This window comes from Poecilia reticulata, linkage group LG21 (genome assembly GCF_000633615.1).
Source record: "Poecilia reticulata strain Guanapo linkage group LG21, Guppy_female_1.0+MT, whole genome shotgun sequence".
NCBI lineage: Eukaryota > Metazoa > Chordata > Actinopteri > Cyprinodontiformes > Poeciliidae > Poecilia > Poecilia reticulata.
This window is the reverse complement of record NC_024351.1, coordinates 23,745,473-23,759,884: the sequence shown is the minus strand read 5'-3', so window position 1 is coordinate 23,759,884 and position 14,412 is coordinate 23,745,473. Positions and strand designations below refer to the sequence as shown.

General features: G+C 49.4%; 1 protein-coding gene across 1 annotated transcript in view; it reads left to right on the top strand.

Moving 5' to 3' along the window:
- The window catches only part of mdn1 (midasin AAA ATPase 1), a 63,672-nt gene that overhangs the window by 16,273 nt on the left and 32,987 nt on the right, over nucleotides 1-14,412 (top strand). The window contains exons 26-48 of the mRNA XM_008398484.2: nucleotides 559-705; nucleotides 776-917; nucleotides 989-1,123; nucleotides 1,393-1,531; nucleotides 1,639-1,771; nucleotides 2,182-2,312; nucleotides 2,610-2,748; nucleotides 3,237-3,351; nucleotides 3,466-3,741; nucleotides 3,806-4,003; nucleotides 8,346-8,554; nucleotides 8,628-8,750; nucleotides 8,968-9,165; nucleotides 9,515-9,622; nucleotides 10,286-10,474; nucleotides 10,606-10,695; nucleotides 10,784-11,047; nucleotides 11,122-11,386; nucleotides 11,471-11,630; nucleotides 11,949-12,065; nucleotides 12,133-12,341; nucleotides 12,413-12,561; nucleotides 13,999-14,198. Of these exons, the coding sequence (XP_008396706.1) occupies nucleotides 559-705; nucleotides 776-917; nucleotides 989-1,123; nucleotides 1,393-1,531; nucleotides 1,639-1,771; nucleotides 2,182-2,312; nucleotides 2,610-2,748; nucleotides 3,237-3,351; nucleotides 3,466-3,741; nucleotides 3,806-4,003; nucleotides 8,346-8,554; nucleotides 8,628-8,750; nucleotides 8,968-9,165; nucleotides 9,515-9,622; nucleotides 10,286-10,474; nucleotides 10,606-10,695; nucleotides 10,784-11,047; nucleotides 11,122-11,386; nucleotides 11,471-11,630; nucleotides 11,949-12,065; nucleotides 12,133-12,341; nucleotides 12,413-12,561; nucleotides 13,999-14,198 (3,836 nt within the window). The remainder of the gene's footprint in view (nucleotides 1-558; nucleotides 706-775; nucleotides 918-988; nucleotides 1,124-1,392; nucleotides 1,532-1,638; nucleotides 1,772-2,181; nucleotides 2,313-2,609; nucleotides 2,749-3,236; nucleotides 3,352-3,465; nucleotides 3,742-3,805; nucleotides 4,004-8,345; nucleotides 8,555-8,627; nucleotides 8,751-8,967; nucleotides 9,166-9,514; nucleotides 9,623-10,285; nucleotides 10,475-10,605; nucleotides 10,696-10,783; nucleotides 11,048-11,121; nucleotides 11,387-11,470; nucleotides 11,631-11,948; nucleotides 12,066-12,132; nucleotides 12,342-12,412; nucleotides 12,562-13,998; nucleotides 14,199-14,412) is intronic.

Sequence of the window (14,412 nt, the reverse complement as noted above, 5' to 3'; positions counted from 1 at the left end):
CCCCCTCTCCCCGCTTCCCTGCTGAGTCTCACATTTTTTTCCCACCTTTCAGTTTTTGATGTGTTTTTAACCCAGACATGCAGTTTGATGTTACTGTCATCGTTGTGTGTTTGAAACCTTCTAGAGGTCAAGTGGTAGTGGCACCACATGCTGCACCTGATGAAATCAACTTCATGAATTCTGCCTTTGCATAATGAACTGATAAATATGTCAGATGAGACATTCAGTGTTTTCCTCCCTCCAGTTTCTCATCAGCTCAGTTCATTGTTTCCAGTTGACAACTTGTACAATTGAAGCTCTTTACAGGACGATCAGGTCAGACTCACATAGAGAATCCAGTTAGCTCAACTTTAGATCATGTTCATCCAAATCCAGTCTGAGCTTCCAGTTCCATTCAGATCCCATTAGATCCAGTCCAGTTCAGCTGATTGCTAAATGCTCTTCTGTGTGAGGAGTCAGTGGAATGCATGTGGTGACGGTGGAGAGGAATCCCAGGGTCTCAACAGGAAGACAAACTTTGTTCAGCTCGGGGGTTGTAATGGAGCTGGTTGTGTCCAGGTTCTGTCTCGGGCGTTCAGGAACCGCTTTGTGGAGCTGCACTTCGATGAGCTGCCCAGTGCAGAGCTGGAGACCATCCTGCACCAGAGGTGTAGCTTACCTCCATCCTACTGCACCAAGCTGGTCAAGGTCATGCTGGACCTTCAGGTAGTTTTACCTTACTGTGTATGGCTGTGTTGATATCTACTGCAGCCTCATATCCCCCTGTACCTCCCAGTCACTGCGCAGAGGATCTTCTGTGTTTGCGGGGAAACATGGCTTCATCACTCTGAGAGACCTGTTCCGCTGGGCGGAGCGCTACCGGCTGGAGGAGCAGGCGGAGGCCTCTCAGGACTGGCTGCAGCATCTTGCAGATGATGGTGAGTCTCATCAGACGTGAGGCCCTGCCTCCTGTAGAGGCTGGCTGACTGAGCAGAGTGTTTGGGTCCAGGCTACATGCTGCTGGCTGGACGGGTCAGGAAGCAGGAGGAGGAGGCTGTCATCCTGGACACCCTGCAGAAGCACTTCAAACGGACGGTGAACCCCGACAGTCTTTTCTCCCAGAAACAGCTCATCAGTCAGTTCAGTGAGTAGCGGTCATCTCACTTCGCATGGGCAGGCCGTAACTTTGCTTCCCAAGCAAAGCCTTCTGTTAGTTCTGCACCTGCTTTGTAGGGAAAATTTCTTTGAAGGGAAATATGGTCCATAGAATGGGTGAAAAGTTCTCTAATACAACTGTAAAACATTTTAGAGGCTTAAATAAGTGACGAGTTGGGCCTGCTGTGACTGTAGTCATGGTTGGAGGTTTTGACAAAAGCACTGACCCCTCAGCATGACTCCTGCTGCCATCACCAGATCCTGCGGTGGGCAGCGTTGCAGCAGTACCAGAAGAATTCCGTCATGTGGTGTGGACCCAGAACCTGAGGAGGATGGCGGTGCTGCTGGGGCGAGCACTGCGCTTCGGGGAGTCGGTTCTGCTGGTGGGAGACACAGGGTGAGCTCCTGCTGCTGCTTGTGCCCATCCTCTGCTCTTCCTTGCTGACTCTATGAAGGATGAAGATTTTTCCTTGTCAAGCCCTTTTAATCCTGTTTCCTCTCCAGATGTGGGAAAACCACCATCTGCCAGCTGTATGCAGCTCTGGCTGGACAGAAGTTCTTCTCTGTCAACTGTCACATGCACATGGAGACGTCAGACTTCCTGGGAGGTCTGCGACCCGTTAGATACACCCAGCAGGTACTTATGAACACATGTTGGAGTTCTGGTAAGATCTTTTATTAATCCGTTGTGAACTGGAGCTATGTTAATAAACCGAGATAAATAAAATAGAGGCCAAACAAATCCTGCAGAAGCAGACCAGGTCTGGCAGGCTGTAACTTTGCCTCCTAAGCAAAGTCTTCTGTTATATCTGCTTATGCTTTGTAGGAAAAAAATATTTTCAATGGGAAATATCTGGTTCATAGAACGGATGAAAGGTTCTCTTCATACAAAACATTCACTGACAGGATGAGCAGGAGGCTAACACCTGAAGCTACTGGTGATGAAGCCAGGGAAGGAACAAACTACGGAGTGTAGTGGACTACTAGTTGCAATAGGTCTATTGTAGATCCATTTTGTAATGATCATTTGTGTGTGATCATTCCTAGACTGTTGGTGAGGATGTTAGACTGTTTGAGTGGAACCATGGACCATTAGTGCTGGCCTTGAAGGAGGGTGGAGTCTTCCTCCTGGATGAGATCTCACTCGCAGACGATTCTGTGCTGGAAAGGCTCAACAGGTACAAGCAGAGAACCGGTCCTGGTTCCGATAGTCTTTCCACAAATAAATTTTCCTTCACCTTTCTCCTTTTGTTTGTTTTCCATCATGTATTTTTCTTTGTTTTTTTCTTTGGGAACTGTTTAAATATTTCAAGGTTTTGCCTCATCAGTTGATAATTTAACCTTTAACCTAATTTGGCCTTTCTGCTCTTTCTAAGTGCTGGCAACATCTATTCTGTCAGTTTAGAGTAACAATTTCCTACGAGTTGCTAAATAGTTGAGCAGAATTTGTCGTGATGCGCTGTGTTTCCTGCCAGTGTCCTGGAGACGGAGAAGAGCCTGGTGCTGGCAGAGAAGGGCACCGGAGATGACAATGACGTGGAGCTGATCAGAGCGGCTGCAGGCTTCCATCTGGTGGCCACCATGAACCCTGGAGGAGACTTTGGCAAGAAAGAGGTACGGAGCTCTGTAGGGAGGAACATGGTAGACATGGGAATTACCCCAGAGGTCAACTATAATCTTATAGAATCCACCAATGGATACTTATTGGCATTTTGTCACAATACAGACGCAAACTCAAATCAAGCAAAATATTATACATAATTCCCCAAAAAGTTTTCAAAGTTTGTCTCAGTCTGCTCTAATATGTTGTCTCCGAGTTTGTCCTGTTTTTAGCTCTGAGCAGAAGTCGAACACGTGCACTACGTGTGTCTGGTTCATAATGTTGTAGTTTGAACCTTAAAATTGAGCGTCTTTATTATTCGTTAATTGAGAACAAAAGGGCTAAACGGGGATTTAGAAAAGGATTTTCTATTACTATTCAAAATTCTGCAGCTCAGAGTTAGGACTAAACATGGCAAACTGTGGAAAGGTCCAAAGATTTGAAACGGGTTAGCAATATGCTATAAGTGGAGGTGAACTCTGACCTTTCTTCTGGTGGACAGCTGTCTCCTGCCCTGAGGAACCGCTTCACTGAGATCTGGTGTCCTCAGAGCATCAGCCGCAGTGACCTGGTCCAGATCATCCAACACAACCTGCGCTCTGGACTCTCTTTAAATGGTAAACCAACATCTGGGTTAGTTAAGCTGGGCCTCCCTGGGATTATTATGTCCAGGATTAGTGCTGCCGATGCCTTTACAGTGAACATGTTGCGTGTCTTTGAATGAAATCCAGGCGTGGACGTTGCAGAAGTGATGCTGGACTTCGTGGAGTGGTTGAGCCAGCAGGACTTTGGCCGGCGCTGCGTCCTGAGCGTCAGAGACATCCTCTCCTGGGTGAACTTCATCAACGCTGTGTGTGAGAGGGATGAGGACAGCTGCATGACCATGAGAGCAGATGAGGAACGGGAAGAAGACGAGGAGGAGGCGGAAGAGTGGGACCTCAGACTGGATGCTGTCACAGCTTGTGTCCATGCTGCCTGCTTGGTTTACATAGATGGCCTTGGCTCAGGTAAGCTGCATGCCTGTCTCAGTGTTCCCCTAGGAGCTTCAGCTCATCCAGAACTTCCTTGCAGGAACTACGTCGTCCTGTGCAGACGGTGCTCTGGCTGCACGCCGGATGTGTCTGGCTTTCTTGCAGCGGAGGCTGAATAGGACGACCCAGTTTGATGAGGAGATGCTGGAGGCCCTGAGGGTCTATGACCCCTGCCTGCCACGGGACCCTCAGTGGGGAGAGGACTTCTTTGGCATCCGCCCCTTCTACATCACCATAGGTATGGATGTTAATTATCTCTCTGTATCGGCACTCGGCAGTCAGGAAAGTAAAACTTTCTCAATGTCCCAGCACTATGGAAACTCACTGGTCTGAGGCACCTGAAGGTGCTCTTTTTGTAATTTTTGCACAGGTGAATGTTGTTTTGTTGTAAATGCTTACCTCAACTGCATTGGAATATTATCCGTCCGTCCGACCGACCGTCCGTCCGTTCGTTTATTTATTTTTTATTTTTTTATTTTTTTCTGCCGCTTATCCGGGGTCGGGTCGCGGGGGCAGCAGCTTCAGAAGGGAGGCCCAGACTTCCCTCTTCCCAGCCACTTCTTCCAGCTCCTCCGTGAGAATCCCAAGGCGTTCCCAGGCCAGCCAAGAGACATAGTCCCCCCAGCGTGTCCTGGGTCTTCCCCGAGGCCTCCTCCCGGTGGGAGGTGCCCGGAACACCTCACCAGGGAGGCGTCCAGGAGGCATCCTGACCAGATGCCCGAGCCACCTCAACTGGCTCCTCTCGACGTGGAGGAGCAGCGGCTCTACTCTGAGTCCCTCCCGGATGACCGAGCTTCTCACCATATCTCTAAGGGAGAGCCCAGGCACCCTGCGGAGGAAACCCATTTCAGCCGCTTGTATCCGTGATCTCGTTCTTTCGGTCATGACCCAAAGCTCATGACCATAGATGAGGGTGGGAACGTAGATCGACCGGTAAATCGAGAGTTTTGCTTTTTGACTCAGCTCTCTCTTCACCACGACGGACCGGTACAGCGCCCGCTTCACGGCAGACGGTGCCCCAATCCGCCTGTCGATCTCCCGCTCCCTTCTTCCCTCATTCGTGAACAAGATCCCAAGATACTTAAACTCTTCCACTTGAGGCCGGACGACCCCCCTGACCCGGAGAAGGCACTCTACCCTTTTCCACCTCAAGACCATGGCCTTGGATTTGAAGGCACTGAGCCTTATCCCGGCCGCTTCACACTTGGCTGCAAACCGCTCCAGCGAGATCACGTTCCGATGAAGCCAACAGGACCACATCATCTGCAAAAAGCAGAGATGGGATCCTAAGGCCACCAAAACGGATCCCCTCAACACCTCGGCTGCGCCTAGAGATTCTGTCCATGAAAGTAAAGAACAGAATCGGTGACAAAGGGCAGCCTTGGCGGAGTCCAACTCTCACCGGAAACAAGCCCGACTTACTGCCGGCAATGCGGACCAGACTCTGACACTGGTCATACAGCCCGTATCAAAGGGCCCGGTACCCCATACTCCCGGAGAACCCCCCCACAAGGACCCCCTGGGGACATGGTCGAACGCTTTCTCCAAGTCCACAAAACACATGTAGACTGGTTGGTCGAACTTCTATGCACCCTCCAGGACCCTGCTGAGGGTGTAGAGCTGGTACAGTGTTCCACGGCCAGGACGAAAACCACACTGCTCTTTCTGAATCCGAGGTTCGACTATCCGACGGACCCTCCTCTCCAGGACCCCTGAATAGACCTTACCAGGGAGGCCTTAGAGTGTGACTCCCCTGTAATTGGAGCACACTCTCCGGTCCCCCTTTTTAAACAGGGGGACCACCACCCCAGTCTGCCAATCCAGGGGAACTGCCCCCGATGTCCATGCGATACTGCAGAGTCGCGTGAGCCAATACAACCCTGCAACATCCAGAGCCTTAAGGAACTCCGGGCAGATCTCATCCACCCCCGGGGCCCTGCCACCGAGGAGATTTTTGACCACCTCGGCGACCTCGACCCCAGAGATTGGAGAGCCCAACCCAGAGTCCCCAGGCTCAGCTTCCTCAACAGAAGGCATGTTGGTGGGATTGAGGAGGTCTTCAAAGTATTCCGCCCACCGGCCCGCAACGTCCCGAGTTGAGGTCAGCAGCACACCATCCCCACTATAAACAGTGTTGGTGCTGCACTGCTTCCCCCTCCTGAGACGCCGGATGGTGGACCAGAATCGCCTCGAAGCCGTACGGAAGTCTGTCTCCATGGCCTCTCCAAACTCCTCCCATGCCCGAGTTTTTGCCTCAGCGACCACCCGAGCCGCATGCCGCTTCGCCCGCCGGTACCCATCAGCTGCTTCTGGAATCCCACAGGCCAAAAAGGCCCGATAGGACTCCTTCAGCTAGACAGCATCCCTCACCGAAGGTGTCTACCAACGGGTTCGAGGGTTGCCGCCATGACAGGCACCAACAACCTTGCAGCCGCAGCTCCGATAAGCCGCCTTGGCAATGGAGGCATGGAACATGGTCCACTCAGACTCAATGTCCCCAACCTCACCCGGAACGTGTTCGAAGTTCTGCCGGAGATGGGAGTTAAAGCTCTGTCTCACAGGGGATTCTGCCAGACGTTCCCAGCATACCCTCACTACACGTTTGGGCCTGCCACGTCTGACCGGCTTCCTTCCCCACCACCCAACCTGGAGGTGAGCGGACCAAGTAGTGGTCAATGGTCAGTGGACAGCTCCACACCTCTCTTCACCTGAGTGTCCAAGACATATGGTCGCAGATCCGATGAAATGATGACAAAATCGATCATCGAACTGCGGCCTAGGGAGTCCTGGTGCCAAGTGCACATATGGACGCCCTTATGCCTGAACATGGTGTTCGTGATGGACAATCCGTGACAAGCACAGAAGTCCAACAACAGAACACCACTCGAGTTCAGATCGGGGGGGCTGTTCCTCCCAACCACGCCCCTCCAGGTCTCACCGTCATTGCCCACGTGAGCGTTGAAGTCCCCCAGTAGAACAAGTGAGTCCCCAGGAGGGGCACTCTCCAGTACCCCCTCTAAGGACTCCAAAAAGGGTGGGTAATCTGAACTGCTGTGCGGCCCTTAAGCACAGACAACAGTCAGAACCCGTCCCCCCACCCGTAGGCGAAGGGAGGCTACCCTCTCGTTCACCAGGGTAAACCCCAACATACAGGCGCCAAGATGGGGGGCAGCACGTATGCCCACTCCTGCCCGGCGCCTCTCACCGTGGGCAACTCCAGAGTGGAAGTACRTCCAGCCCCTCTCAAGGAGACTGGTTCCAGAACCAGAGCCATGYGTYRAGGTGAGGCCGACTATTTMTAGCCGGAACCTCTCAGCCTCGCACACTAGCTCCGGTTCCTTCCCCACCAGAGAGGTGACGTTCCACGTCCCAAGAGCCAGCTTCTGCAGCCGAGGATCAGACCGCCAGGGTCCCCTCCCTCGGCCGCCGCCCGTAACACAAACCACCCGACCCCTTTGGCCCTTCCGACAGGTGGTGAGCACATTGGAAGGGAGACCCACGTCTCCTCTTCGGGCTGAGCTCGGCCGGGCTCCGTGGGTAAAAGCCCGGCCACCAGGCGCTCGCCATTGTGCCCCACCTCCAGGCCTATCTCCAGAGTGGGGCCCCGGTGACCCGCGTCCGGGCGAGGGAAAAAAAAGTCCAATGTTCGTCTCCATCATAAGGGGTCTTCAGGCTGCGCTTCGTCTGGTTCCTCACCTAGGACCTGTCTGCCTTGGGTGACTCTACCAGGGGCATAAAGCCCCAGACAGCATAGCTCCTAGGATCTTTGRGACASTCAAACCCCTCCACCACGATAAGGTGGCAGCCCAAGGAAGGGTGGAATATTATTGTACTGTTAATTCTTTTAATGAAGAGGGGAGGAGGCTGTTGAACCTTAGGTATTTTGACAGGACCTCCATTGAATTCAATTGGATTTAAATTTGATTGGACTCTTTTTTTCATTTCATGTCCCGAGAGGGCTCTTGTGTAAATAAACTGGATTAAATACAATTAAATGTATGTAATCTGTCCGTTGTGAGGGAGGGAATATTTCCCTAGAACAAAGTGACTGCAATTAGTCTGCATTGTTGCACACATTTCTAAGTTTACAACAGTGGAAGAAAAAGTTTCATTTCAGTCTAATGTCTCCATAGCTCTTATGCAGGCTTCATGTTAAACTGACTGGTATGTTGGTATGAAGCTGTATTTGAAAATGCAAGGTTGACATGTAAAAGCAAAGTTTATTTTGTTCTTTTGCATTTTCAATATAATTACAGCTTATTATACTGGAGAGCTGCACTAATAGAATCATCCATAGAGACAACTGGCTGGTTAAATCCTGACAAATCAAAGTTTTTTTTCTTCTATTCATTAGATGCATCAGAAATAAGAATTTTGATAATAATCTGTCCAAATATTCTGTACCATGTTTTTAGTTCAAGTTAATAAAAATCAGTTTGGGATATGCTCTGACACAAAAATTGGTGTAATTTTGTCTCTCGTTCATCTGATGTTGAAATTAAAGCTACGACCACCCAAAGACAAAGGTGCAGAACGTTTTGCCCTAATCATTTCCTATGAATGACCTGATGTTCCATCAGGATCTGAAGCCAAGAGCCGCAGCCTCTCTGACTACGCCCTCACAGCAGGCACTGCGGCCATGAACGCCCAGAGGCTTTTGCGTGCTCTGAAGCTGCAGAGACCCGTGCTGCTGGAGGGCTCCCCCGGAGTGGGAAAGACGAGTCTGGTGGCGGCGCTGGCCAAGGCCTCCGGGAACCAGCTGGTCAGAATCAACCTGTCTGAGCAAACGGTAAGGCTGTGATCCACCTGCGCTCTGAGAGTGTCTGGTAGCGGCGGTGTGTTCATGCTGTTCTCTCTGGCAGGACATCACCGACCTGTTTGGGACAGATCTTCCTGTGGAGGGAGGGAAGGGAGGAGAGTTTGCGTGGCGAGACGGCCCCCTGCTGGCTGCTCTGAAGGCTGGCCACTGGGTTGTCCTGGATGAAGTAAGAACTACAAATCATGTAGTTTTAGTTTCTACACTTTTAGGTTTATGGTTATGATTCAACTCGGGTTAGTTTGTCTCTCGCTGCTGCAGAAGAACCTGAAAAGTTTAAATGTAGTAGATTATCCATTTCATCAAGTCCATGTGATTCCAGTTTAAACTCTTGTTGGATGCTGAATGAGACTCAGAGTGTTGACCTGCTGCTGTTCATCCCTCAGCTGAACCTGGCCTCCCAGTCGGTGTTGGAGGGGCTCAATGCCTGCTTTGATCACAGGGCAGAGATCTACATTCCTGAGCTCGGCTTGAGCTTCCAGGTCCAGCAGGAGAAGACCAAGATCTTCGGCTGCCAGAACCCGTTCACACAGGGCGGCGGGCGCAAGGGACTGCCCAAATCCTTCCTCAACAGGTTCACTCAGGTGACAGTGACTTTGTTATAATAGTGTAGTCTCTTCAAAATGTCCAAAAGTGATAACAGGACTTTTAAATAAACAATGTTTATAAGCTATTTAGGATCTCATGAGATGCACACATTACAGTTTTGTGGCAGACTGGATGGCTGGAAATGATGATCATTTCCAGCCATCAGTCAGTTCCTCAGTGCGTCTCTAACGTCTTCCATTCTCATGCTGCATATTTAGCTCCGGACAGTTTCTGAAGTTCTAATGCTGCTGATGATGTCATCCTTTCTGCTCATACTAAAACCCATTGATGTCAATATCACCACTGCTTACTGGCTGCTTCTGTGTGTGTATACAATCTTTCTAGGTCTTTGTGGACCAGCTCACCTACAAAGACATGGAGTTCATTGGAAATTCTATTTTTCCCGCCATTGATAAAGAAATCATCACAAAAATGGTTGAGTTCAATAACAGGGTGAGTTTCTCTGAGAGAACAGAGCTGTGTCTGGTAGTCAAAGGTCAGGAAAACTTCAGATGAGGAAAAATAACAACTTTCTCTGCTTTGTTTCACTGAGTTCATATTCAAGCCAGTGATGGTGAGCTTCTGTGGTGCCAGATAAAACCTCATTCATCAGCCCTTAACACAGAGCTTACATCTACTGTCACTATGTTCACACTGTTCCTGTTTGTTGTTTCAACCCAAAGTGAACAGGTGCTTCATCATCTCTTATTTGGAGTCATCTGCATAAAAACTCTGTCCCAGAAGTCCACAGGGTTGGTTAAATATACAACGTTTGAGTTCATGTTGTTCTCAGAAGTTGAGCTGCCATATTGTGTTCCCAACCAGCCAGCCTTGTTCATCCTTCAGATTGTTTAGAAGTTGTCTGATGATCAAGCTGCATGGCCTGATGGCCAGTGACAGCTGCTTATGAATTAGTAGTTAATATCTGTTAGCATCACTGCTGCAGAAAATGTTACTCGTCTTCAATAAATGAATGATTTTCTTAACCCCTTTAAATATAGTCAGTAGAAAAATCCAGAAACACAGTCTATGTAGTGTTACAAATTCAATTTCAGTCTTTTTTTCTTCCACTCATTCAGGCTCAGTAACGCCCGTTTTGTTGCCGTTTTCCTCCAGCTTGTTCAGGAGGTCTGTGTGGAGAGACTGTGGGGGCAGAAGGGAAGCCCCTGGGAGTTCAACCTGCGGGATGTATTCCGCTGGTGTCAGCTGATGCTTACTGACCAGTCGCCAGGATTTTTCAACCCAGGCCAGCATGTGGCCTTGGTGTATGCTGACAGAATGAGAACTGAGGCAGATAAGGCAAAGGTAAGCTCAACACCCACTGAACCTGTTGCTCAAAGATGTTGAACTTTCAACCTTTTTCAACAGTCTCCAATGTGAGGATGTGTGTGAGCCAGCAGCTGATCGATCAGTGTGTGTGTTGTGGTGTCCCTCAGGTCCTGCTGGTGTTCAGGGAGGTGTTTGGGGAGGACTATGAGCCCTACTGTGGCTCCAAACATTTCCACATCACTCCTCTCAGCGTTCAGGTTTGTCAGCGCTGTTGAACCTCGTCTTGCCATCTGTCTAGTTAACATGGCTGAAGTCTTCTTTGTGCCCTGCTTGCTGCTGCTTTAGGTGGGCTTCTCTGTGCTGTGTCGTAGTGGGGGGGCCCCTGTCGCTCTGGACCCCCCACTGTCCATCACACACCAGTGCCTGAAGCCTTTAGAGTCTCTGATGAAGTGTGTGGATATGGGCTGGATGACCATAGTTGTTGGTCCCACAGCCAGTGGCAAGACCAGCCTGGTGAGACTGCTGGCCCTGCTGACGGGACACCGTCTCCGGTTGATGGCCATGAACAGCGCCATGGACACCACAGAGCTGCTGGGGGGATTCGAGCAGGTAGTGTTTCAGCCTGTGCTCTACTGCAGAACACCAGCGACCACTGTAAGCTTTCCCTCTCGTCCTGTATACAGGTGGACATCATGCGTCCATGGCAGCAAGTGCTGGAGACAGTCGACTACATGGTCGCCATGGTGATAAGGCGTGGACTGATGTCTCTTGACGATGGCACTCAGGACACAGAGTTTCTGCTGCAGACATGGGGCATGTTCTGCCAGTGGTTGAAGAAGAACGGACTACAAAAACCAGGAGGAGCAGTGACCTGTGAGGCACTCAACAAGATGGAGGTCATCATCCTCCTGCTGCAGAAACTCAACACCAAGCTCAAAGTGTTCACCGGTAATTTATAGTGCATCATATGCAGGATGCCGTTTCCATGGTTTCAGTGGCGACGTGCCCTAATGTAGCAGGCTTTGCCTTCAGACATGTCCAAGCTGCAGATGGACTTCACTCTGCTGAAGGAGCGTCTGGCCCAGCTGGAGGACGGCTGGACCAATGGCGGCTTTGAGTGGCTGGACGGGATGCTGGTCCAGGCCCTGCAGGCCGGGGACTGGCTGCTCATGGACAATGTCAACTTCTGCAGGTATCAACTTCTGCATCATCTCTCTAATTCTCCAGATAGTTTTTGATCATTAATGACAGAAAAAAACAATAAACTCCTAACTGAAAATCTGATGTTTTTTTTTTTTTTAATGTGGCAGCTACATTTTCTTTGTACCCGAGTTGGTCAGACACTCATAGAAAATGTCTCTTGCAGTGAACCACACTGACCAGCAGTTTATTTTGGGACGGGTCAGGGTTCTGGTGGAAGATCAGACTTTAGTTTAGTCTCTGATGGGTGATGGCCAATCAGTTTTCGGGTAGTTTGGAGCCAACCACTCACTACGTGTTTCTTACTCAGTGCTTCAGTCCTGGATCGCCTCAATGCTCTTCTAGAGCCCAACGGGTCCCTCACCATCAATGAGCGGGGTGTAATCGATGGGAAGACCCCCAGGATCACCCCCCACCCCAACTTCAGGTTAGCACTGGCGGGTATTTCGAGGTTTGAATGGTTCTGTTCAGCTGATGTGTTCCTGACTGTGCAGGCTGTTCCTTACCATGGACCCGGTCCATGGGGAGCTCTCCAGAGCCATGAGAAACAGAGGGGTGGAGGTCTACATCCCAGGGGAACGTGAGGGGATGTGCTGGGACACTTTGGACCTAAAGACCCTGCTCCACTCTGCCGGTGTGACAGGGAACTGTGTGTGTGACTTACTCATTCAAATCCATCAGGACATCAGAAGTGCCATCTGGGGTAAGCCTTGTGAAATCTGCTGCACTTCCACTAGTGGAGCCAGAGTTTTCAGACACTTCTCTGCCTCTCAGACTCCTCAGCCTCTTCGGTGGCGGCCCTTCTCCACGCTGCCTCTCTGCTGTCCTGCCAGCTGCAGCGAGGTGCAGACCTTCGCAGCGCCCTGCAGCACGCCTGTACTGAGGTCTACGCCTTCTGTCAGCGATCTGCTGCCAACCAGAAGGTATATTATCGCTGCCTTATGGCATTCAGGTCACACCCTTACAGTATCGACACACCGTAGTGGAGGAAATTTCACAGTGTTATGTAGGCGAAAAGGTCTCAATGAGCAACACATCACGCCCCATTGTAGGGACATTTAATAGGAATGATTTGAAGTGGTCCAGGAAAACAGGGTTGCTCATGGTTAGACCTTCTTGTGTGGCTAAATAAAGACACTAATAATGGTTTCATGCATAAATTGTGTTTTGTATTTACTCATCTTAAAATGTGTTACATCTGAAACATTTAAAGTAGACATATACTTTTAAATTCTTCCTTTCACATGTAAATTATACACTTAATGGTCTGTATAAAGTAGAAGTGCAATGCTTTGGTCTGACCTCCTGGTTATTGTAGCTCCACAGACCGCTGGTTTACCTTCTGTTAGAGCAACGAAATGTTTTAGAGCAACTTGTTTAGGAGCGACTTGTTTCACTGTGTTTTTTTAAATGTGAATGAGACATTTCATGCCCCCACCCTGTTCAGGCATTTTTGTAGTTTGATAGCAGCGATACAGTTATCTACCAACAGAGAAAATTTTTATTCAAAAGTTTATTAAAGATGCCAACAACAGAGGACTAGTCCATCCAGCCTTACATATTGGAGTGAGACTCTGACCCAGAGCAGGAGAATGATGAGCCTGCAGAACCACACATTCAAATGAATTCATCATAATGGTGGTAATACTGTATTTACACCTTCACCAACTTTACCAGGCATCTAAAAACTGGCACGTAGCAGAAGCAGAAGGCTAGATGCTACTATCAAACCAATCATCAACTCATTATCAACACTACATTAATGTCTAAAATAAGCTTTGCTGTCATTTTAGCATCATTAGCAGCTTAGCGCTTTACTGAGTCCCTCGTTTTACTAGACAAAGTATAAAACCCCTCACCATACTGGCAGAGTTCTGTAAGTGCTCCAAAAACAGAAAAAGCTGTGGCCATCGGATTTCTTATGATTTATGCAGCGCTATTATATTACTGACGGTTAGACAGACATCTTCTGCCGCTGAGAGGAAACCACTGCGCATGTCCTGGAGCGCCGCGTGCGAGTGAAAAGTGGGGAGGGGTGGGGGGAGTAACGGAATCACATAATTGCTTGGATTTTAATCAGTGCGTTTTGCATCCACTGAAAACAAAGATGTTCACAAATAAACTGGACAGTATGCTGTATGTTTAGTGACATTTTCACAGTTGCGGTCTCGACTGGTTTTGAAATAAAATGACGAGTCCTCAGCGCCCGAGACCAAGACGAAGTGCGGTCGAGTCCAAGATGAGACCGAGACCATCAAAAAATGGTCTCGAGACCGGTATCGAGACCAAGACCGACTTCGAGTACCACAACACTGGTTGGAGGTCAAAGAGGAAATAAATACATTTGTTTTTTCTTTCAGCAAGCCCAGCAGGTGATTGAGCAGCACCTGGTTGTCATGGATACAGGTGCCTGGGGGGACGGGCTGCTATGTGCCGGGGTGTGGCCGGACAGCTTCCCCTCAGCTCTTCTCTCTACTGAAGATTCCTGCTTCTCTTCAGTCCTCAGAGATGGGCAGGTCCTCCTGTTCTGCCTCAACTCCCTCAGCCTGCAGGGGAAACGGTAACAATGAGTAGAAAATGTTCTAGGCATCTTTTTGCTCATCTTTTTAGGTTATATGGTTTTTACCAACAAAAACCTGTTGATACAGGAGACATTTGATGCTTTTGAACAGGAGAAACAGCACTTTTGTCATTTCATAAGCTTAAAGTGAATTTTTTACTTTAGAAAACAGAAAAGTTTTGTAAATCAGGAAAACTTTAATTCTATATATATA